Raw genomic sequence first — 24,413 nt, forward strand, 5'->3', positions numbered from 1 at the left:
TGCCTATCCTATATTCCTGTTAAAAAAATTCAATTTTTTCAAAAGCTGCTGGAGGAAAATTTAAAATTATTATAGAATTATAAAATAGTTGAAGTGAGCTTTCAAAAACAAAAAATACTATTTACATACATTTATCTAAAGTTCAATAAATTATTTTCAATGCCTATTTATTATATATTATTATTATTATTAATATTATTTATTTCCATTTATTTATTCTTAATTTTTTTTTTCACATACGAGAAGAATTTCATTATAAGTAAATGCGATTAATTTAGTTTTAAATATATATTTACGTAGCTTTCATGTTTTTTTTTTGTTTATTTTATCTTATATATAATTAAAACCGCGGCTCTGCCACTCTGGGGATTTTTTCAGATTTACCAATTTAGATGACCGATACGTAATTTTTCTTGATGAATCAAATAAAAGTAGGCGTAAATATTGCGATTCATATTTTTTTATATCAGGTTTATTTAAAACGGCTATTTCTAATGTTTGTTTTCGATTTGTTATTATTTCTGCAGCTTTTTTAAAAAATTTAGAAGTTATAGCTGATTCTAAAATGTAAAAACTGATCATCTTGGGTGAATTTTCAAGAATTTTCGTGACTGAAACATCAGTAATTTTATTGCTGTCTGGTAAATGTAAATTTTTAAAATTTTTTAGCAATTTAACTGAAGAGTCAGTGACTTGACTAGAGCCACGAAGATCAAGAGTTTCTAAATTATTCATCTTTGAAATAGCTACTATACCAACATCGGTTACCTGTTCACAATTAATCTCAAGTTTTTTTAATTGATTCATGCAATTGGCTATAGTATATAAACAATCATTTGTAGCTTGGTAATGCTTTAAATTTAGGTTTTCAACATTTTCATACAAAAGGTTTCTGTAAATATTGTCGTTAAAGCACTGATTATCGTGACTGATGAGTAATATTCCGAGATGTTCCTGCAGATACTCGTATAAGTCAGTATAAACTAATACACCTGCAGTCTCAAATGATTTCAAGGCCTTAAATTCACGAATAACCTGCGAAAAAAGTTATTTATAAATATACTTATGTCAAGAATAATAATAATATTTTTCATTTTTTTTTTTTGTAATAGATGCAAAGTTTTAACTTACATGAGTGAATGTTTTAGGGATTCTCATGGTTTTATAAAAATAATTGTTGTCCCAATTTGACAGAGTCAGTTCAGTTAATGTACCAGCAACGCTTCTCAATAAATTGATTACACCAACAGGTATATATCCATTATTATATATATGTTGAAATATAATTTTTAATACTTTCAGTTTGGATAGACGTGAAAATGCATTAACTAATACTTTACGTTCAATATACTTGAATCTCAACCGAAGTTTTACAACGTTTGGACAAGATTCATTGATAACTGGCACTATATTACAATGACCATAGGCTGTCAAATCTAATTCTGTTATATAAAAACCACATTTATCAAGCAGCGATTTCAAACACCTTAATTGTTCTTTTATTGTTGGATATTGCTTCAAATAACTTGGGCACTCATCATATTCCCAATGAGTTAGTTCAAGTTTTTTTACATTCGACCAAGAATTATCAAGGGCTTTTTTCCATTTCTTGCATACTAAAAAATAAATATTCATTATCGATACATAATAATTTTTTTAATCAAATAATTGTTATGTTATAATGATCGCATACCCAAAGCAATTTTCGGTCTTTCCCATACTGGCAGATACGTGAATATTTCAGCCAGACAATCATCATTAATAATGTCATTAACAAGGTCATTGTCGTAAACATAATCATTAACAAGATCAAACATCGTATTTTTGACGTCATCATCAGCATAATGCTGATGGTATTTCTAAAAAAAATTATCAATGTTTATTATTCAATATTTTATCTACAAGCACATAGTAACTGCAATTATTTTGTACAAACCTCGTTATCCTTTTTGTTAGAGACACATGTTGAAATTTGACTTGTAACCTTAGATTTTTTTACATGCGTTTTTTTACACTTATGTGCTCTTGTAAAATCACACATTATATTTAATTTAATTAAAATGTGGTATATTCACTATTTAATCAAGTTTCGATTTAATATTTTTTTATTTCTATAAATTATAATTTAAAAAATCAAGATTTTTTAGCTTTATATTTCTCACCAAGCATAATAACATATAACCACGTTTTAATTTAATCAAGTTCATGATTCAAGTTTAATATAAAAATTGATAAAAATGTAAACAAAAATAACACGTGACCATGAAACACAAGCGTTGTCACCGGCAAAAAAAGATACTATGTACCTTGCTCCAAAAATTAAAGTTCATTTAGTTTTTTCAACAAGTTTATATATTGTTTTATATATTGTTTTTGTCATATGATCATAAAGTAAGCTTTCTAAAACACTAAGATACCCCTTCGGTCATTCTGTGTTCCTTATACAAATCGTTAATTTTTTTCGAAGTGATTAGGCAAATAAAAAATAAAAAATCGAATTGTTTTTCCGCGAATTGCTCGGGTACAACCTAGTTTAGACTCAAAAAATCTCTCGGGAGTTATATATTTTTTTCCAAAGATATAAATTCATATAAGCCAACTAGTTTTATATGCTCTGTTATTTAAAAAGTCTTTGATTTCCTAGAAACTTAAATATTTTCATCAATAAACAATAATTAGTACAAACAATTTTTAACATTTATTTAAAGTTCAATAAATTATTCTTAATGCCAATTTATTATTATTTATTTCCATTGATTTATTGTTAATTTTTTTTTTCACATATTATTTTATTTGAAAAAATTAAATGAAATGTTTTTTTTTTTTTTTTCGTTTATTTTATTGTACATATATAATTAAAACCAATGAGTAGTTTTAATTGTTGAAATTTATTTTAAAAATAATTATTTAGTAATTTGCGAAAAGAAAAAAAAAATTACTGTGTTTTGCTCGTTGATAAATATTATTAATATTATAAATTGAGAAAAAATTGAATTAATTTAAAGCAGTTGATGTGAGTACTGCAACTCCACGCTCATAGAAACTATGTGGATCTTGATTAGTAGCAGTATTAAGATCAACAGTAAATAATAGCTCAGTTCTAGTGCTATTTAAATAAACAGGTAAAGATAATTTTCCTTTTCTTGCTTCTTCAGTTGATGAACGAACCCATCGTAACATTGTAACTGGTAAATCAGTCATAATTGTTGATGTTAAATACAGCTGATTATCTTTACAAAGTGCACCCTGTAATTTTAATCCAGTAACAGCAAATGAACAATCATCAGTTGCAATATTATCACCATCACCAATTGTAACAACTAATTGTAATTCTTCAAGTGACCAGCTATTTGCTTGTGCAATACATTGTCTTGTTGCTGTAATATAAGCCTCAGGATTTAATAAACCACCAAGCCAAACTGGAAAACTTTTAATTTCTTTAGCTCCACCTTGTGATACAAGACGTGATACTTCTTGTAATTGCATAACACGTTGACTAAAATCAGTTATCCATTGTATAACAGTACAACCTCGTGGTACAGTATATCTTCTCCATCCACCAGGTAATATACCTTTAACAAGTTCTGATAACATTGTACGATGATAATTTGTTTGTTTTTTTTCACCTTGACATATTAATACAACATCTTCCAAATCATGAATAACATCTTGTAATAATTTAGCTCCACTATTAACTTCACGTTCAAAATAACGATAAAGTGGATCTTTGATATTTTCAACAGTTCTTTTTAATATTTGTAAATTTTTAGGTAATAATTGAAGCCAAGTTGATGCTGAATTATGTAATACACGCATCCACGATGGTCTACCATCACCTTCAGCTTCTCTTGGTGTTGTTAATGATTCATCATTTGAATATGCAAGCTCATCTTCATCTTCAAGTTGTTGCATTTTTAATAATTTTGATACAAGATCAGTACCACGTGTTGTTAATAATACTTTTTCAGCATTATTTGGTAAACCAAGCCATGATGGTGCTTGTCTATCAGACAATGATTCAATCCATTTTAAGAAATGATCACGTCTTGTACCATCAGGCATTGTTATGTGTCTTTGATTACCTTGTCCACTACCATCAACATTAGCAACTAATGCGAAATCACCTTCAAATGATCTTGGTGTAAATAATTTTCTTAAAAATGATGCTAATAATCTTTGATCAAATTCATTATCAATTTTACCACCATAAATACATTGTGATAATAATGTTACAAGTGCATCCCATGGTACTTTTTCTGGTGGTAAATTTGTTCTACCCATAGCTGTTGCCTCAATCCAAGTATCAAGTGTATCACAAGCAACACGAAGATCACTCTCATTAAATTCATAATGTTTTGACCAACCAAGTGGTGAATAACGTAATCTTTCTTGTACAATTGCATGAAACCATGCAAGTAAAAAATATAATCTTGCTCTTTCATTTGGTGCTTTCATCATTCTTGATGCTGGTACTGTACTAAATGTTCTCAACAAATTTGCTTTAATACCTGGTGGTGGTTCAAATACAAATATTCTACCAGCACGTAATAAATTAACTGGTACTTTTGGATTAATTTCCATTGTTAAAAATAATCTAAAACCAGCATGTGGTTGTATACTGTGTAATTTTTTTTCAAGTTGTACAAGCCATTGTGGTGCAAGATGTACATTTTTTAACATAACCCATCTACCAGCTTTAACAGCCATATTAATAGCACGATCAGCTTGATTAAAACCTTCAGCAGAACCAATTGCAATACTAACAATTTGTTTACCAAGTTCAGTTGCAAGATCATCAACTCTTCCTGATGCATCAAAACCTGGTACTGAACATAATAATGCTGGTACAGCTGCTTTTAATTGATTTTCAACAACTGAACCAAAATCAAGTTCAATTTCAGCTGCTGCCATAAATTTATCACCAAGTGCTGATGTTATAAATAATGATGCTGCAGCAATAACTCTATCTGGTCTAAATGCTTGTATTAATAATAGCTGATATATTGCTGTACCAATTGATGACAATGGTTTTTCTTCATCCCATAATTTTGGTACCATTGTTTCAGGATTTGATGATTGTAACCAATTACTAAATTCACTATTATCTTGTATTATTTGTCCAAGTTTTTTAAATGCCGGTAAACGTAAACTTAAACGCATCATTGCTTCTTGTTGTTCTGAGCTTAAACTTGATATTAATGGACCACGTACATTTAATACACCCTCTTTACCACGAAGGAAAAATGTAAATTCATCATCAAATGTTGATTCATTTATAATTCCTTTTAAATGTATACGACATAATAATAATGCAAATGTTAATCTGTCAGCATGTAACATACCTCTTGCAACTCTTTCATAACATACAGAGAATAAATCACTTGTTATTAATGATAATCTTTGTGTATAATCTGATATACCATTTAATTTTGTATTTTGTGATAGAACAGATGTAAATATATCTAAAAACATTTTCAATGAATATTGATAAAGAAAATGTATTTGATTAAGGCTATCCATTGTAAAGTACATATTTGAACATGCTTGTGATAATGGCAAATATTGTTGTGATACAGTTTCAATTTCACCAATAACTTTATCTGTTTCTTCAACTTTTTTACTAATATCAGCAGCTTCTTGTTTGAGTGTTTCTAATGTTGTTATTACAGAATCATCATCTAAAATTTTACCTTTAGCATCATTTAATGCTTGTAATAATGATTTTTCAAGTTGTCGTAAACGTAAATGGAATTCACCTTGTAATTTAAGTAAATCTGATCTTTTTTCATCAATATCTGGACGTTCTGCTTTGAGTACTTGATTTAAACATTGACTTTGAAGTGAACTTCTTGTTACAGTAAAGTTAACAAATGTTACACGTGAACATATATCAGGTGGAAATTCAACAGTTGGATCTCTTGTTGATAAAAATATAACAAATGATGGTGAAAGATCAATATCTTGATCCCCCAATGTTATTAATACTCTTCCACCAGTTCTTCTTAATTCTCTATTTAATACTGGATTTAATATTGGATCATAATTTTCAACATCTTGAACAAGCAATGGATTACCAAAACGTAATGCACTTTCAAGATTTTTTCTAAATGAATCATCAAGAAAACTAGTTTTAGTTATTTTACGTTCTTTAAATTCATTCATAATAAATTCTGTAGCTTGTCCAGATGGATCAATTATAAGTGGATATCTATTAAAACGTTTTAACATTATTGCATTTTCTGTACAAAGATCATCTGTTGGTAGTGCATTTGCTTGCCAACGTAAACGTTCATCTGGATTTGATAAATATTCTGTTCTTGCAATATCAGCTCTAAATTGTAAATTAGCATGTTGTAAATGTTGACACCATGTTGTAAATAAATTTTGACGATAATGTTGATCAAAATATCCAGCATATGCTAAAAATGCTGATGATAAAAGTACATCACCAATTATTGTTGACATTTGACTGCGGAATGTTTCACTTGTTGCTTCCCAACGTTCACGTTCAATAACCAATGATTTAATAAGAGCTATTGAACGATCAACTTTGCCTTGTACATTTTCTAAATCTGTTTTTATAGCTTGTGCTTGAGAAATTAACTGTGCATATTCTTCTTTGTATGATGCAATACTTAATTCCAATTGTGATATTAAATTTTTAACTTGTTCACCTTTATCTTTATTTGTCTCAGCTTGACGTTCAAGAGAATATAATTCTTCACGAAGTGGTTCAACTCGTTTTAACATGTCTGCGTATTGAATCTAATTATTTAAAAGAAAAGTTAAAATGTTAATAATTATTTATCATGTAAAATGATCAAAGAAAAAACAAATTTTAATGATAATTAAATTACCTGAGCTGTTGCCCATTTGACCATAGGACCACAGGCCATACTGGCACGATTGACTTTTTCAAAGTTATAATCAGGATTACTGAGATAACGACTCTTCATTTTTTCACGAACTTCATCACTATATTAAGTACAAAAATTTCATAAATTAAAGCAAATTAAAAACATTATTCATTCAAAAAAAAAAAAAAAAACTACATCAAATAGGTTTGTTTTTTTTTTTGTTTTGCATTAGTAAAAAAAAATTAATAAATTTAGTTTATATTATTATTTGTTGTTAGAAACAAGCTCAACAGTCAACAAAAACATGCATTATTAAATATATATTTTTTTTTGTTTATAAATCCAGCAGATGTTGTGTTTTTTTTATCTCAATCGTCATTGCCAAATTGAAAGAGACCATTTTTAAACCTACGCTGGTGTCAAAAAAAATAAAAAAAAAAAAACGAAATTATAATCAATGCCCATGCTTACGTTATGTCGTCCGTACTGAAATTCGAGACAATTGTATTGATAAAATTGTCTCTCATGATGACAGCACGAATTGACTTCCAGTCACTGGCATTTTCACCAAGTAATAAGCAGATTGATTCAAGAGCAACTTTAACAATTGCTGGTGGATTTGCCATTGAACGTACTTCAACCAAATGTTGTTTCTTAATTGATTTCACAGCTGTTTGAAATATAACAAACATCACAATGTCAGTATTAATAAATTAATAAATTAATTAAACAATTAGACAAATGGTGCATTAAAGACAATAACAGAGAGAGAGACAGATAGAGAGAAAAAAAAAAAAAAAACGTTAAATAAAAATGTGTAATAATCATTCATTTTTATTTAAATATTCTTTTAAATTTTTCTCTTAGTTAATTTGATGCAGTGATAAATTAAAACTGCAACTCGTGTTTTTTTTTTCATCCTGTTATTAATTAAGTTATTAAATAATTATGTGCTGTAAATAACAATTAATATTTATTAATAAATAAACGATTAAAACAAAAAGAAAATTTAAAAAAAAAAAAAAAAGCAGTTGATTATTCCCAGGCGACGTTGTTTGTTATACATCATTGTTAACAGCAGCGACCAACAGACTCATTGATGCAGCATCCTTGTTGTTTTTAATTGTTTTTTTAAATTATTATCTTACGTTATATTTTCTGTGCTAAAATTGACGATTGTTGGAATGAAACCATCTCGCATTGTAACAGCTCGTATTTGTTTCCAATCAGTTGCATTTTCACCAAGTAAAAAACACATTGACTCAAGTGCAACTTTAACAATTGCTGGTGGATTTGCCATTGAACGTATTTCAACTAGATGCTGACGTTTTATTCCCTTTACAGCTACGCTCAACAATAATTGTGAAAGAAAGGAAAGAAAAAAAAACGCCAAGAAAAGGAGATAAAAATTTCAAGGAAAAAAACAATTTCAAAAATAGTGTAAATATAATAATAAATATTGTTTGTTTTTTTTTTAATATGAAATAATTGCTTACCATTTTGTGCATCAATAACAGCTGGTTCAACTTGTGCAAGATCAGCCATAACATCTTCTCTTTTTTGATCAATAGCAACTGTTTGAATAGCCAATTGTTGTTGAATTTCTTGACTTTGTACTTTTTTCTTTTCAGCTTCTTGTTGATCTTTAACCATTTGTCGTAATTTAGCATTAGCAGCATCATTTTTAGCTTGAAGTTCTTGTGATTTAACAGCTAAACTTTTTTGCATTTCTTCAACTTGTTCAACTGTTTCAGCAATTTTACCAAGACCAACATTAAGATGTAATTGTTGTTCTTCAAGATCACTTCTTTTTTCTTGATATAATTTAACAAAATGATTTATAAAATCAAGATAATGACGTGGTGTTATTGACATTGTTCTACTACTACGTTTAACAAGTCTTGCATTTGCTTTATGTAATGTTTGATGTACATAAACACATGCATTAATAACAGCATCACGATGAGTTGGTTGAGCAGGTATAAGTGAACATACAGATGGGAAAAAATCTGGTGATTTCCATGTTGGTTTTTCAAGATCAACACGATTTGTAAATTCTTTACCAACTTGAAATAATGCATTATCTGACCAATCACCAAACCAATTTAATACACAACGATTAAATAATGCTGGTGATGTTGCTGCACGATCTTTAAGACCATCTGTACTTGGATTCATTGTAAATACAACATGAAGATTTTTCATAACTTGTCCAGTAAACCATTTATATAATTCTTCATTTGAATCTAACATTAAACCTTCTCTTTGTGCTCCTTCTTTACATTGTGTCATAAGTGTTGTATATTCATCACCTTCAAATAAACCAGGTACTTCACCATTAGCCAATAATGTATTCATTCTTTCTAAAAATCCAGAATCCAATACATTTGATTCATCCAATATAAATGCTATTTTTTCATCTTTACAACCTGATCGTCTAAGTACTTGTCTAAGATCTTCATCAAAATCTTCACCAGTATATTTATTATGTACTTTTATTTGAAATATTGATAGTCCATTCATCCAAGCAACAAATCTTGATAATGTTGTTTTACCAGCACCAGAAACACCAATTAATAATAAATGTCCTTGTGGTTGTCTAAATATTCTATCAATTCTCAATACATGCTCTAATACTTCATCAAATAACACTAATGGTACATCAAGTTCTTCTTCATAAAATACCTTTAATCTAGCGCGTACATAATCACGTAATTCTTGTCTATTAACTGGTACATAATCTTTTGATAACCAATTACTATATAATATTGGTCTTGCAAGTGCTTTATCAGCATCAACACCCATAAAATGTTTCATTGCAACAATATCAATATTTTTATTTGTCCATGCACGTTCAGAATCTTCAACAAGACGATCTTGAAATAATCTAAGTGCTTCATGTGCCCATAAACGTACTAAACCTTCAACTGAAAGACTATCAAGTGGTCTTATTGCTTCACAAATACCACGTACCCATCTAGTCATTTCACGTGGTGAATAAACATAATGTGGTTGCATATCTTGAGTAAATCTTTCTTGTGATGAAAGATAAAATTCAACCATTGCATTTGTTAATGGCTCAGCGTAGCCTCTTAATGATGGTGTTAATCTTAACATTGCACGTGTAAATGTACCATAAATTTGTTTTAATGATGTTTCACCAGGATAATCAACATAAATAACTGGTACATGTCTTAAAAATCTATGACTCAATGGTTTTCTACCAGGATCTGTTGGTGGATTACATGCACCAACAAATTGTATACGTTCCAATGATACCCATGCTTGATCACTTGTTCTATAAAAACCACGATGTTCAACAAGTTGACGTAAAAATGATATAACTCTTTGTGTACCATAATTATCCATATCAGGTAAATTAATTTCATCACAAAATAATACAAGCCATTTACCAAGTTGTACTGGTGATAATACAACACCATTTGGTGTTTTTCTATATTCACAATAATGATCAAATGTTTTTAATAATAATTCAGGTGTTGTAGCTGAAGAAAAATTTAAACCAACAACTTCCATATCTGGTAGTGCACGTAATGCTGAAAATAATGTCATTGTTTTACCAGAACCAGGTGGACCACAAAGTACCAATGGTTTATGTTCAGCAAGCCATGTATATAATAAACTTTCATGTCTTACAGTATCTAATGTTGGCACAACAATATCTGGACTAGCAACTTTATGTGTTTCAACTTCAATTTGTGGTACTTTATTACTCCATGGTAACCAATCACCATGTATATTAACTTCAAAATCAATTATTGGTATATTTATTTGTGATGGTAATGGAATTGTTGTTATTGATCTTGCAAAATCACCAAGATCTGAACGTACTTTTAATTTAGCATCACCAGCAAAACTCCATAATAAAGCATAAACAAGACATTTTGGCATATAAAGTTCAAGTTGTTCACTTGGTAATGGAAAATCAATATGTGAATGATTATAATGAAGTACATTTCTTACTGCTTGATTTAACATTGAAAATAATGAACTAAGTGCACGTAAACGTGTAAAATCCATAATATGTTCTTGTTTCATAGCATATTCTAAACATCTAACAACTAAACCATCTGGTGCAAAATAACTTTGTAATATACTTCCAACTTCACGTTGTACTGTTATTGCTGGTGATAATGTATCATCTTTATCATTTTTATTTTTACTACCACCAAAATTATTATCCTCATCAGCATCTTCAAGTGGTATATTTTTTAAACGCATCATATAATTTTCAAATATCATTTCAGTTGATAATACATCTTCAGAAAACCATACCATACCACAACGTGATACTGTTGCTAATGTTGCATATTTTAAATCTTGTACTTCAAACATAACTCTGACATTTGGTGGTAAACTTAAACGTTCACCATTTGGTAATGTCAATAATTTATTATCATCAAGTACAGAATTTAAATTTTCAACCCATTCAGGATCAACATCACCATCAAATATAATCCATTGACGTTTATTTATTTCACCACGTACATTATCAATTATTTTACGTAATATATGAGTAAATAGACCATCAGTCCATTCACGTGTATTTGGATCAAGTACACCATATAATGTTTCTTTACTAATTGCTTTTGGATCAATAACATGTGCAACACCTTCAGTACCTTCAAAACGTTCAAGTGCCTTTAATAGTACTTTCCATGCTGTTGTTTTACCAGATCCACTTGGACCAACCATCATCAAACCATGATTCAAATTACAAATTTGATATAATTGAAGTACCTATTATAAATAAAAATTCATTTGTCATTAAAATTTATTGTAATTTTTTATTTATTTTTTTTTTACTGTAAATATATTTATAACAACAACAATAAGCAGGATAATTATATTTTTTTTTTTTAGGTACTGGGGATTATTACAATGCAAACGATCACAAACATCAATCATCATCATGACGATCTCACCTTTTCTACCCAGGTCTCGCCAATCAATTCCTTGAGCGTGCACAAGATAATGAAATTAATTTAATGATTACCTTTAGATATAGTTGGTTACAGTTAAATTGTGTTATTGAATATGTTATTTTATGTTTTTTTTGTGACATGCTATGTTGCTCAAATAAAAATATAGTATATATTTAGTGGGCTGGGAATTGAATGCATGTTATTGATAAGCAATACAAAATATTATTTTATATTATCAATTTATATATAGAAAAAATTTAATTTTTAAATATTTTAAAGTTTTTTTTTGTTTAATTACCTTTTCTTGCCATGCTCCACCTTGTTCATCACCCTCACCACAAACAAGATATTCTTCAGCACATACTTTACGAATTTCATCTTTTAATCCTGAAAAATTGATAAAATAAAATTGAAATATTTAATAACTGATACTGATTGTTGTTGTTAATTGATAGAAAAAAAATTTACCTTTCATTTCAGCACGTGTATAGTTGACATTTGGGAATACATCATTGAGTAAACTAAATAGAAGTGGAATATCTTCAGCAACAAGTTTTGGCACCATTGTTTCACAAACTGATTGTATAAGAATTTCTTGTTCTGGTAAATTTTCAGCAATTGATGCTTCATCAATATTTGTTTCACCTCTATTAGTCATATTTTCTTTAATTCTCATAATCCTATCACGTTTAACATTACCAGCTGATATTAATACAGATTTAAGTGCACGTAGACCAAAATCATAATGTGATTGATTTGACAATTGTTCATCACAAAGTTTAAAGAATGGCACAATTTTACATGCAAGTTTTTCAGCTGATCTAAAGCCTTGACTGAATAACATAACTTCAGCAATAAGTTGTCGATCAGGTGTTGTCATTGCAAGTGATCTAAATAATTTTTTTAAATTATCTGGTAAATTTGAACGTCCAGCATAGCCAGGATTCATTGTTATAAATATTGCCATATCTGTTGATACTTTAACTTGTTTACCAACAAGTTCAACACACAATGTTCCACCTTTTTTACCTTCCATTTGACTTTTAAGTGCTTCTTGAATAGTTTGTACTTGTTGTGATACAGCAGATAACATACGTTCTTCAAGACGATTAAATTCATCAAAACAACCCCAAGCACCAACTTGACAAAGACCAACAAATATACGTCCCATTGCTTGAAAATCAAATGTCTCATCACAATTAAATACAAGTACAAATCTACCAAGTTGATGACCAAGTGCTTTGACTGATTCAGTTTTACCAGTACCAGCTGGACCAAATGGTGAACCACCAAGTCTTGCTTCAAGTGCTTGTGTCATTGTTAAATAACAACGATCAGTTAATGGTGTTTGTACAAGTCTATCTTGTACACCAAGATATTCAAAGCCATAATAGAATTTAGCATTTGCCATGTGAATTGTTAATTGTTGTAATACCTCTGTTTGTCGTGGATCAAAATAAAATCTCATTTCACAAAGCCATTCAAATGCTTTTGGATTTGATACTTTATTTGCAAATAATCTTCTTGTAACTGTTCTTTTATGTACAAATTCATTAATTAAATGTTCAAGTTTTTTACGACGTAATGCTGGTTGTTCTTGTAATACTGAATCAGCAAGAACATTTAATGTTCCTTCAACTTGATTAAGTACACGTTCAAGTGAATTTTTACTTGGATCAGATTGTGCTTCATGTAGCGCTGCTTCAACATCTTCTGACCATAATATTTGTGCTGCTAATACAATAATTTGTGCTTGATAATTATCACACCATGACATAAATGCATCTGGATTAATATTACCATCTTTAAATTGTTTAATATCATGTACAGCTTTAGCAAGACTTGATGCTAATGTAACACGCATTTCTTTTTCAACAAGTGTTAACCATTCATTTATTTTTGGATAATCAATTGTTGATACTGGTGTTTGAAAATAAACTTCTTCACCTTCTCTTGATGCAATACCAAGTATAACTGTATTATCATCATTTAATAATATTGCAGCAACACCAGCAAACATTTTTTTAAAATGTTTTTGTAATCTAGCAACATTTTTACTATTACCAATAATTTCAAGTAAATCCTCATCACCAACAAAATAAAAACGTGGAAATGATGTTCTTTCACGTTCTAAATATTCACCAAGTGCTTTTTGTATTTTACCAAGTAAATCAGCAAGACGTTCAAGTGCTCTTTGTACACCAGGAATATTTAATACATCCATAACCATTGGTGATTTTGATACTTTTTTCATAAGACCCAAAAATTCAGAGCTTATACTTTGAAAACGTGATGTTTCAACTGGTAATAATGTTTTAATATCAGCACTACCAGAAAATATACCCTCAAGATATACCCAACGACGTTGTACATCAATCCATACATCAAATAATGCATTAATACGATTTAATTTTTCTTCCCATGTAAGTGCTTCTTCTTCAAATACTTTATAATAAGGTGATAATTTCATAGCAGCAACTGAATTAATATGTTCTTTAACTTTATTAAATAAATCATCCCAACCACGTATTAAACGACATTTACTTTGATAATTAATTAAATCAAGTTCATATGTTTGCCATGATTCACGTACTTGTTTTAAAAATTCTTCAAGTGCCATTTCACCTTGTGCAACAAGAATAATATCTTTAACAATACTTTCATTTTTTTGTAAATTAACATCCCATACTTGTCCAAGTGTTAGTTCACTTAATATCCAATTAACACGTAATTGTTTTGTTAATTGTTTCCAATGACGTTCTTTTAATGCATCTGATTTTAATTCAACAATAAGCATATTAACTTTTGTATAATTTTGTAACATTTTTTTAACATATTCATATGATGAATATTGTCTTAAACGAGCTGGTAATTCTTTAAGTTGTGTCATCATTGTATCAAGTTGTTGACGTAATTTACGTGGTTGTACAGATAACCATGGTTTTTCTCTTGTTTCATCAATTTGTGTCCATATTCTTGATAACTCAGACCATACACCACGTAAATCTTGTAATTCTTCAAATACAACAAGCATTCTATCTTCACTTGTTGATACACCACCTGGTTCTTGTAGCTCTAATGCTTCTTTAGCTTTTGCAACATTATCACGTTCTTCTTTTAATCTTGCAAATTTACTTTCAAATAATTGAAGTTGTTGTAATGCATCATCTGGTCTTAAATGTCCTTCAACTGGTTTACCACGTTCCCAATCACCAAGAAAATCAGTTGTTCTTGTTTCAACAGCTTTATCTTCAGCAACAATTTTCATTTGTAATGATGCAACTTGTGTTTGTATACTCATATCTTTACGTTTTATTATTTCATTAAATGCACCCCATTCACCTTCAATATTATCAACATGTAACCAAGTTGATGGAAATTGAAAACGTTGACGTTCAAGTATTCTTTGTCCTTCTCTATAAATATCAACTTGTTTTTCCCATACTTTCATTTTACGTTTTAATGATTGTACATATGTTATAAAACCAACAGCATCAGTTGTACTTGCTGCTTCAATTGATTGTTGCTCCAAATCACTTCTTGATTTTGATACTTGTGAATGAAAACTTGACATTTCATTGCCAAGAAGTGCACCAAATTTACCAAGTGTTTCTTTATGCCATGAATCATATTTAAGTGATACTTTACTTTGTACTTTTGCAAAATCAATAATAACTGGACCAAATTCACGACGTGTATCAGATGTATCAAATGTTGTACGTGTTTTTTTAATGTCATTTAAACATTTCATCCAAAGACCAATATCTTCACCAAGTTTACCATAAAGATTATCTGGTTGAAGATCCCAAAGTGCTTGATATCTTAACCATTGATCAACATAATCAGCAATGTCTTTCATTTTAGATTCAACAGCTTCATATGCTGATTCTAATGGTATTTTACCAGTTGGTAATTTTGTCAAAAGATTTCTATATGTACCTGACTCGGGTTTATCTAAACCAACTTGATATCTTGAACTTTGTAGACGAATTTGTGATGTAACAATTGCTTGCCAAGCAAAAAGTTGTTGCATTATTTGAAATCTTGCATCTTCAATACTTGGATATAAATACATTGTTTGATTTGTTATTCTAACTTCATGTATTTGATTTTGAATTTTTGGATCACCACCTGGTTTGTGTGTTGGTTTTGTTGGTGCATCTGTATCCATACTTAAATCAACTTCTTTTTTATGTCCCATTAGTGCATCAGTCCATGCTTTAACACCTGCTTCTAAACGAGCTGCTAAATTTTTTTCAACTTCTTCATCAAGACGAGCTACCCATATATGTAAATTTGAATAATTTTTTAATGACAATTCATCAACAGATTTTTGTATTTTAGCAAGAATATCAGCAAATGTATTTGCTGAATATGGACATGTCTCTAATGATCTAACATCAACATCCAGCTGTTCTTCAACGACCAATAAATCATCAACTTTTTCTTGAAATTGTACAACAATTTCAGATAAACGTTGAACATATGGATCCAACTTGTAACTCTCCCAAACTAATGCAATTCCTTCTGAGAATAATGCCAATACGTCTTTTCTCAGTCCAGCAACAAGTGGAATAATACTTGCTTTATCTTCAATCTATAAAAAAAATAATCAATCTTAATTAATATATATTTTAATAAATTAAAATATGAAATATCAATTTTATCATACATTTACAACAATTAATTAAAATAATATTGACAAATGATATGTTGTTTTTCAAATATAAAACAAAACAATTAAAATAATTATTATTAAAAAATAATTACGAAACAAGGGACAATATAAATCAGGCTATATTGTTGCTAAAAATACTTGAAAATAAGCAGACAAAATAACAATTATTACAACAATAATTATTGAAGACAAGTTGCATTGTCTCATCAAGCATTGTTATTTTTTTTTTTTCTTATTAAAACTACCTTTAAACCAGGACAGTGGGGACTCCGATTGGTAAGCTAGAAATGGTTGAGATTAATGGGATTAGATGATGTTCAATATTTATAAATTATTATCATATGATTAGATAAATCACGTGTTATTATTTGCTATAAATATTGGAGCATGTGGAACTTTATTATAGTAACTAGTTTATGGATTGTTCATCATTATTATTATTATTACAAAAATTAAATTACCTTTTCCAGTGTTCTTTCATAAGTTCTAATACTCTCAATGAGACTAATGGCAAATGGATAAAGTTGATTAGCTTGATGTGCCTTGTTGACAATAGCAAGTGGTACACGAAATCCAAGATTTTTTAAATTTCTAACTTCTTTTGATAGAGTTATTATTTCAGGTAAAAAATTAACTTTAAGCTTTAAAACATTACCACGTCCAGATCTTGAACGTACACTATCAATTAAAAATATTCTACCAGTAACACCAATATTTCTTTGTTGTACTTTACGTGCCCAATCATCAAATATTTCTTGTGTTGATAATTTAATACGAAAACTATCACCATCAGCTTTAAGTTTTTGTCCTTCAATATGATTTTCCCATCCTTTACCCAAAACATCCTCAACACGTTTAAGATACATTGTCAATTGATAATCAATTTGTTTAACCCATATAATTGATCCAGATACTGGTGGTATATCTCTAACTTGGCTCATACGACAACATTTACTTTGTGGATATTGTACTTTAAATTTTTCATGAAGTGCCTCAATGTCATCCTTGACACGTTGAATTAATTGTGTTTGATATTCTCTAATAGCACCACGTATATGTGGCCTAACAAATAAAGCATTAAATCTTGAAAATATTCTAAACATTTCATTAGCATTTTTAGCTGTACCAAGTTGATCACGTAAATGAGCTGTTATTCTAGCTTCAACTCTTTCAATTCTTTCTTCATATCTGTGTACAGCAGCTTCCCATGATTCAGCACCTTCTTTTGTTATATCAAGACAATCAACTTCTTTAACATTTTCATATGCTAAATTAACTTCACTAATGGCATTTGCATCAGCTGCATCAAGTGAAAATTCAACTTTAACATTATCATTATCAGTATTTTCAATTGATGGATTATTATTATTTTGACGTACTGTTGGACGTAATACACGAACAATAACTGTTCTTAATTGTTCATGTTGTCTTCTAAAACGACGCATTTGTTCCATTCTTGTTTGTAATTTTTTATGTGCTGGTGCAACACGCCAAACCATTTTCATATGTTCATCACGTTTTTTTTTAACAAAATCACGTAGTAAACCAGTTAATTTATCATACTCATCATCCCATGTATTAAATACCTCAAAACATTGTGCCATAACTTTTTCAAATTCATCAAATGGTATATGCATTAATCTTCTTGTTCCCAATACTTTTAATAATTGTTGACTTAAATCACGTGATATTGCTTCAACTAATCTTAATACACGTTGAATTGGATATTTTGTACTACGTATTTTTCTCATATGCATAAAAATTTGTTGTACAGCTGCACGTATTCTTTCAAGTTCAGTTGCTGATAATAAATCATTTATTGGAAAATCTTTCATTAATGGATTATAATCATTGACTGTTGCAAGTGCTTGTTTAAGTCCAGTATCTGTATCAAAACTAACTGTTGCATGAAAACGTTTACCATGTTTTAATATATCAAGTGTCAATGTTATTTCAATACTTTCACGTTTTTCTTGTATACGATGAAGTGCTCTTTCTAAATTTAACCAAAATGATATTTCTTGTAATGCTGTACCAGATTCTGGATCACGATTTAATTTTGTTACTTTTTGAATTTCTTTAATCCATCTATTAACACCATTTTGTAATTGATTTAAAAATGTTGAATCTTCAACTTTATCACCAAAATCAGCAACTTTTGGTTTACGATTTTCATGATTACAAGCATTTATAACTTGCATTACTGATGGATGTACTGGTAATGATATTTCTGGTATATCAATATTTTGTTGAAGATGCAATAGACCCATTTCAAGTTCAGCTATTTTTTTTTCAACAGATGGTGCCATTTTATCACCATCACGATCAGCACGTCCAGTTTCTTTGACATAACTTTTAAAAAATGGTGCCATTGTTTTACTTATTGCATGTAATGCTTCATATGGTGGACCATCTGAGAAATTAACTGTTCTAACTTGTGATGCTATTGATTTATCTGCTTCAATTATTGCACCACGTTTTGTCAATACTAATGATGACATTTTTGGATTTGTAAAATATATTTCATTTGATATGTGATACATTGTGCTGTCTCTATCATCATCACCTTCTCCATTGTCCTCTTCTGCAATAATAAAATAATATTCATTCAATTAACAAAAAAAAAAAAATACAAACAATTGATTTTCTTTTTTTTCCCCTTTTTGATTCTACACATAACGGTAGTTTATTTTTCATCATCATCATCAGCTAAATTTTTAATAGAGGTCAACGCCTACTCTCATTTGTACGTGTATATAATTGTCATTTGAATATAAATTTAATAATAATAATGATAATTAAAAAATATGTATTACCTTTTGTTGAACTGCGTTGAATACACAACGCCCATACTTGTGGATCAGCAATAAATTTACGTATATACTCTTGATTACTTTTGTCATCAAGAGCAGAAATAAATGATGATTGTGCAGCATCTTCTTCAGGTGCCAATATTGGTGCTATTTTACGTAAATAATTTGCAAATAATGTATAATCAACTGCAGCAATATTTTGTGATTCTGGCGTGGGTTCACCGGTCCCATCCAGTGAATCTCCCATTTTACAACAATTATTTGTTGTTTGTTGTTTTTTTTTTAACTATCACTATTTGTTGTGTATTTTTTGCAATTACTATTTTAATAATATTTATTAACAGCCACTGATGTGTCACTGATAATAAGGAAAAAAAAACTGTCAGTTGCACTGAGTTGACCTGATCAGCATCAAAGATGGTCAAAAAGTGGGGAGAATGAGAATAATAATAAAAAAAAAAAATCAATTTTAATATTATTATTGTTGTTGTTGTTATTTAAGGAAAATGGCCGCTTGTCATTTTTCGCGCGCAATAAATTCAAATTGCACATTAAACTCTTGAACAAAAAATTATAATTTTATGTTTTTTTATTTACTTAATATACAATTATTTAATAAACTATTTAATTATTAAATAAATAAATATCTTAAATTGACAAAAAAATTTAAATATCTATTTTATTTTCTTTAAATGTATTTTTATATTAAAAAAATATTATAATGAATTTTTATTTTGTTATTTTGTAAAATAGTGAATTGATGAGTATAAATTAATTAGTACAAATAGTGTAATAGTGTTGATGTACCAATGTAAAATATAACAACATAACAAACTGTTAAAAAAATAGCTGGTACTGCTGTTAAATTTTTGTTGAGTTTCATGTACAAAATAGTATCAATTAATTTACAAATTGGAAATATTCTTAATATAATATTTGCTGAAAAATGAGTTGGTGATGTTGTTAGCCAAATTGGAGCTATCAATAAATATGGCATCATTGTTTTAAGATCAGTAAAATGAGCTGAACGTATATGATCAAGATCTGGATGTCCACCACCATCAATATGAAGTTCTACATTTTTATTTTTAATCCATTTTTTATCCTCATCACTGTGTATTGTCTAATAATATTTTTAATAATGTTTCATTAATATTTAATAAATTTATTTCTTAATATTAATAATAATATTAAAATGTCAAAAATTAAATACCTCTGTTTTAACACGTATTCTGCCGGTGAACCAAATTAATGTCATCATTTGCAGGATCATGATACTTGACCACCATGAATAAACAGGAAAAAATTCATTGAAAATTTCAATTTCTTCAAACATGATTTTATTTTAGACTGACAATTTTTTGTGGAGTAATTGATTATTATAAACAACAACAACAACAATTTATCATTATTTGTAAATATATTATTATGATGACTTTACGTGTTATTAACGTGGCAGGAGAATAAATTTTTGGCGTGGATCTAGCAGAATCTAATATTTTATAAAATTGTTTTGAGCGGTGAAATTTAAATAATAAAAAAGTAAAAAAGTAAAGTATGAAATATAATTATTGTATATGTTTTTTAATTTTAAGATTTTAAGATTAGTTGTTAGTTATTAATAATATTATTCGATTCATACACAATATTGTTTAATGAATCGTATAAAATTAAATGTAAATATGGTGATTCATATTGTTTTATATCAGGTATATCAGAAAGGGATAACTCCAATTTTTTTTTTCGTTTTGTTGCTACTTGTGCTGCTTTTTTGATAAATTCAGAAGTTATAGCTGATTCCATAATACAAAACCATTTCATACCTGGTGAATTTTTAAGAATTTTCGTAACTGAATCATCAGTAATAATTTTATTACTGTATGGTAATCTTAATACTTCTAAATTTTTTAGCAATTCAATTGAAGAGCCAGTGACGTAATTACGACCACGAAGAATAAGAATTTTTAAATTATTCATCTTTGAAATAGCTACTATACCAGCATCAGTTACCTGGTGACACAGTATTCTCAACTTTTTTAATAGCTTAAGACAATTGGCTATAGTATATAAACAATCATCTGTAACTGCTTTGTAATCATATAAATTAATGCCTGTAATATTGTTATACACATATGTGCAGAAATTATTCTGGTTCACAGGCTGGTTATCGTGACTAATAATTGATATTCCAAGCTGTTCCAGTTGCTTGGATAAATTAGTATCAATTCGTATACCAATAGTTTCAATTAATTTCAAAGCCTTTAGTTTAGGAATCACCTGCGAAGGAAAAAATTATTCATAAGTGTTTGTCAAGAATAAAAATAATATCTTTCATTTTTTTTTTTTTTACAGATATAAAGTTTAACTTACACGAGTGAATGATTTTGGAATTTTACATCTGTTAAAAAAAATATCTGTGTTCCAATTTGACAGGGTCAGTTTAGTTAATGTACCAGCAACGCTTCTCAATGAATTAATTAATGTACTAGGTAAATATCCATAATTATTATCAATATTTTGAAATATAATTTTTAATACTTCTAGTTTAGATAGACGTGAAAATGCATTACTTAATAATTTAGGCTCAGGATACTTAAATCTCAACTCAAGTTTTACAAGGTTTGGACAAGATTCATTGATAACCCGCACTATATTCCAATGACCATAGGCTGTCAAATCTAATTCTGTTAAATAATAACCACAGTTATGAAGCAGCGATTTTAAAAACCTTAATTGTCCAATATATTTTGGATATTTTTTTAAATAACTTGGACACTTATCATATTCCCAATGAGTTAGTTTAAGTTTTTTCACATCTCGCCAAGAATATTCAAGGGCATTTTTCCATTTCTTGCATACTAAAAAATAAATTATTATTTATTATCATCACAAAATAATTTTTTAAATCAAATAATTGTTATATTATAATTATCATACCCGAAGCAACTTTTGGTCTTTCCAATGCTGGCAGATACATGAATATTTCAGCCAGACAATCATCATTAACAAGGTCAACCATCGTAATTTCAGCGTTATCAGCATAATTATGCTGATAATATTTCTAAAAAGAACAAACAATGTTTATTATTTAATATTTAATCTACAAGCATAGTGACTGCAGTTATTTTTGTACAAACCATATAATAATTCTTTTTGATAAAGGCACGTGTTGAAATTTGTTTTGTAACCTTAGATTTTTTAACACACGTTTTTTTCAGCTTACTTAATTTTTTACATTGACGTGATCTTGTCGTCTGAGTCATATTTGATAAAATTAAAATGTGGTATTCACTATTTAATCAAGTTTTGGTTTAATATTTTTTTATTTCTATATATTATATTTAAAAAATCAAGATTCTCACCAAACTGCACCAAACCTAATCTCTATATATGTAAACACGTTTAAACACGTTTTAGTTTGATTAAAATGTAAACAAAAATAACACGTGACCATGGAACACAAGCACTATCTTCGGCCAAAAAAAAAAGTGCTGATTTGAAGCAAAAAGGAATAGAAAAAAAATTGTTTAAAATCTTTAAATTATTATTTATTCATCCAACAGTTTTAATTAATTTATTTAGATACGAATTACATTTGAAATATTTTTTGTTTATTTATTTATTTATTTGTTTTCTTTTTCGCAAACAACATTAAGATTATTAAAATTTTTTATTTAATTTTATTTGCTGTAAACTGGACGTTCTGTAAATTTTTGAATGATATTTGTCGAGTCAGCAAGTCCCCAAGCTGATTTGTTGAAATCTTCTGGTTTTATCATAGTATGATCTAAATGAAGATTTTTGATTTTTGAATTTTTAAATGCATCATTCTCAATAGTAATAATATTGTACGAAAAATATAAATTTTTAACTTCAAGTCCACTAAAACTTCCAGTTTTAATAATTCTTAATCGATTACCAACTAAATCTAACTCTTGAAGTTTTAATCCTGAAAATGCTTCAATTTCAATTTCATTTATTTTTGATCCTTCAATTGTCAATGTTTTTAAATTTTTCAATCCATTGAATACATTTTTTTTAATTTTAGACATATTTGTTGCTTGATTTATAATTAAATTTTGAAGATTATCCAGGCCATCAAATACACCAGGCTTTAAATTTCCCTGTTGATTTGATTTAAATTCAAGTGTCAAAAGATTTTTTAATGATGCAAATGACTGAGGCTCAATTGATTCAATTTTATTAAAAAAAAAACTTATATGTTGTACTGATGAAGACATATGTTTAAATGTATCAATGTCAATTATCAATGAATTACTCATAAATAAACCTAAATATTTTAAATGATCAAGTATTGATAATTGTTCATTAATAATTTTACTATTATCTTGAATAACTAAATTTAAAAGAGTAATATTACGAACAGATTGAAATAAATTTTTATCTGAAGAAACCATTGAATTAATAGCAAGAAATTCTAAAATTGGCAAACCATTGAAAGACTCTTTTGTCAATTCTAAATTTTTTTCATTTCCTTTTATTGCCAAACCACTGATCATCAAATTGTCAAATGCATTATCAGCCACTGATGTTATATTTGGATTGTTAATTGTTAGCCAATATTTTATTCCAGGTTGTTGAATTTCAGGAACTGTTGTTTCATTGACAGACAATAAAACACCAAGTTTATCAATATTTAATTTTGCCTCAACTCTTTTGGTTCTAAATGTTTCATCATCACAAAATACTAATGATGAAAATATCACGACATAAAATAATACAAATACAATAATATTATTCATTTTTTCCAATTATTTATTTTGATTTTAAATTTTAATTATTATTTTTTAAATTATATGGAGATGATTCAATGTCAAGTTAATTACTGAAATATAGCAAAGAAGATTTCCTGCTTTTATATTTTGTCTACTTGAATAAAAAATTTAAAAAAAAATAAATAATAACTTTAATTTTATAATACGATGTTATGATGATTTAAGTTTATTTTCAACTCGTAAATAAAATATCTTTCGTAATGTTTATTGGTCATCAAAGTGCAGATTAATTTTCATATTATCAATAAATAAAAATAATCATGTGTTATTGACTAATTTGAAAAATAAATCATACAAATTTTTATTAAATCATCAAGATCTTA

At 28.2% G+C, this 24,413-nt stretch overlaps 3 protein-coding genes across 8 annotated transcripts; all 3 read right to left on the reverse strand.

Annotated features, from left to right (window-relative positions):
• Window positions 1–304: 304 nt before the first annotated feature.
• On the reverse strand, window positions 305–2,301 carry LOC122851567 (F-box/LRR-repeat protein fbxl-1-like). The gene is made up of 4 exons (XM_044150872.1): window positions 1,937–2,301; window positions 1,694–1,859; window positions 1,132–1,616; window positions 305–1,035 (listed from the first exon to the last, which is right to left on the reverse strand). Exons 1-4 carry the CDS (start codon window positions 2,039–2,041, stop codon window positions 331–333), a joined length of 1,461 nt encoding a protein of 486 aa, XP_044006807.1. The 5' UTR covers window positions 2,042–2,301; the 3' UTR covers window positions 305–330.
• Window positions 2,302–2,727: 426 nt separating this feature from the next.
• Window positions 2,728–19,722, reverse strand: LOC122851571 (dynein heavy chain, cytoplasmic). 6 transcript variants are annotated; one of them, XM_044150878.1, is made up of 10 exons: window positions 19,298–19,706; window positions 16,943–19,065; window positions 16,727–16,762; window positions 12,272–16,400; window positions 12,102–12,190; window positions 11,804–11,833; window positions 8,354–11,618; window positions 8,006–8,201; window positions 6,858–6,975; window positions 2,734–6,765 (listed from the first exon to the last, which is right to left on the reverse strand). In XM_044150878.1, the coding sequence occupies exons 1-10, from the start codon at window positions 19,539–19,541 to the stop codon at window positions 2,995–2,997; spliced, it is 14,001 nt and encodes a 4,666-aa protein (XP_044006813.1). In that variant the 5' UTR covers window positions 19,542–19,706; the 3' UTR covers window positions 2,734–2,994. The 6 variants fall into 6 exon arrangements, with proteins under 6 accessions (XP_044006814.1, XP_044006813.1, XP_044006812.1 ...); XM_044150877.1 differs by lacking the exon at window positions 8,006–8,201 and adding an exon at window positions 7,329–7,527 and having other exon boundaries at window positions 2,913–6,765; window positions 19,298–19,722; XM_044150879.1 differs by lacking the exons at window positions 8,006–8,201; window positions 11,804–11,833 and adding an exon at window positions 7,329–7,527 and having other exon boundaries at window positions 2,728–6,765.
• A 314-nt stretch (window positions 19,723–20,036) lies between these two features.
• LOC122851573 lies at window positions 20,037–20,697 on the reverse strand. The gene is made up of 2 exons (XM_044150883.1): window positions 20,508–20,697; window positions 20,037–20,417 (listed from the first exon to the last, which is right to left on the reverse strand). The coding sequence occupies exons 1-2, from the start codon at window positions 20,628–20,630 to the stop codon at window positions 20,070–20,072; spliced, it is 471 nt and encodes a 156-aa protein (XP_044006818.1). The 5' UTR covers window positions 20,631–20,697; the 3' UTR covers window positions 20,037–20,069.
• Window positions 20,698–24,413: the final 3,716 nt, after the last annotated feature.

Source organism: Aphidius gifuensis, linkage group LG3 (assembly GCF_014905175.1).
Source record: "Aphidius gifuensis isolate YNYX2018 linkage group LG3, ASM1490517v1, whole genome shotgun sequence".
Lineage (NCBI taxonomy): Eukaryota > Metazoa > Arthropoda > Insecta > Hymenoptera > Braconidae > Aphidius > Aphidius gifuensis.

Bases quoted from the DNA above. Each gene is read 5' to 3' on its own strand.
- LOC122851567 (XM_044150872.1), bottom strand. From the start codon at position 2,041: ATGTGTGATTTTACAAGAGCACATAAGTGTAAAAAAACGCATGTAAAA. The intron at 1,617-1,693 runs GTATGCGATCAT...TTTATTTTTTAG, and splicing joins AAGACCGAAAATTGCTTTGG to TATGCAAGAAATGGAAAAAA. The intron at 1,036-1,131 runs GTAAGTTAAAAC...CTTTTTTCGCAG, and splicing joins TCCCTAAAACATTCACTCAT to GTTATTCGTGAATTTAAGGC.
- LOC122851571 (XM_044150877.1), bottom strand. From the start codon at position 19,541: ATGGGAGATTCACTGGATGGGACCGGTGAACCCACGCCAGAATCACAA. The intron at 19,066-19,297 runs GTAATACATATT...TTATTATTGCAG, and splicing joins TCAACGCAGTTCAACAAAAG to AAGAGGACAATGGAGAAGGT. The intron at 16,401-16,726 runs GTAGTTTTAATA...TTTTTTTTATAG, and splicing joins CCCACTGTCCTGGTTTAAAG to ATTGAAGATAAAGCAAGTAT.
- LOC122851573 (XM_044150883.1), bottom strand. From the start codon at position 20,630: ATGTTTGAAGAAATTGAAATTTTCAATGAATTTTTTCCTGTTTATTCA. The intron at 20,418-20,507 runs GTATTTAATTTT...AAATATTATTAG, and splicing joins GAATACGTGTTAAAACAGAG to ACAATACACAGTGATGAGGA.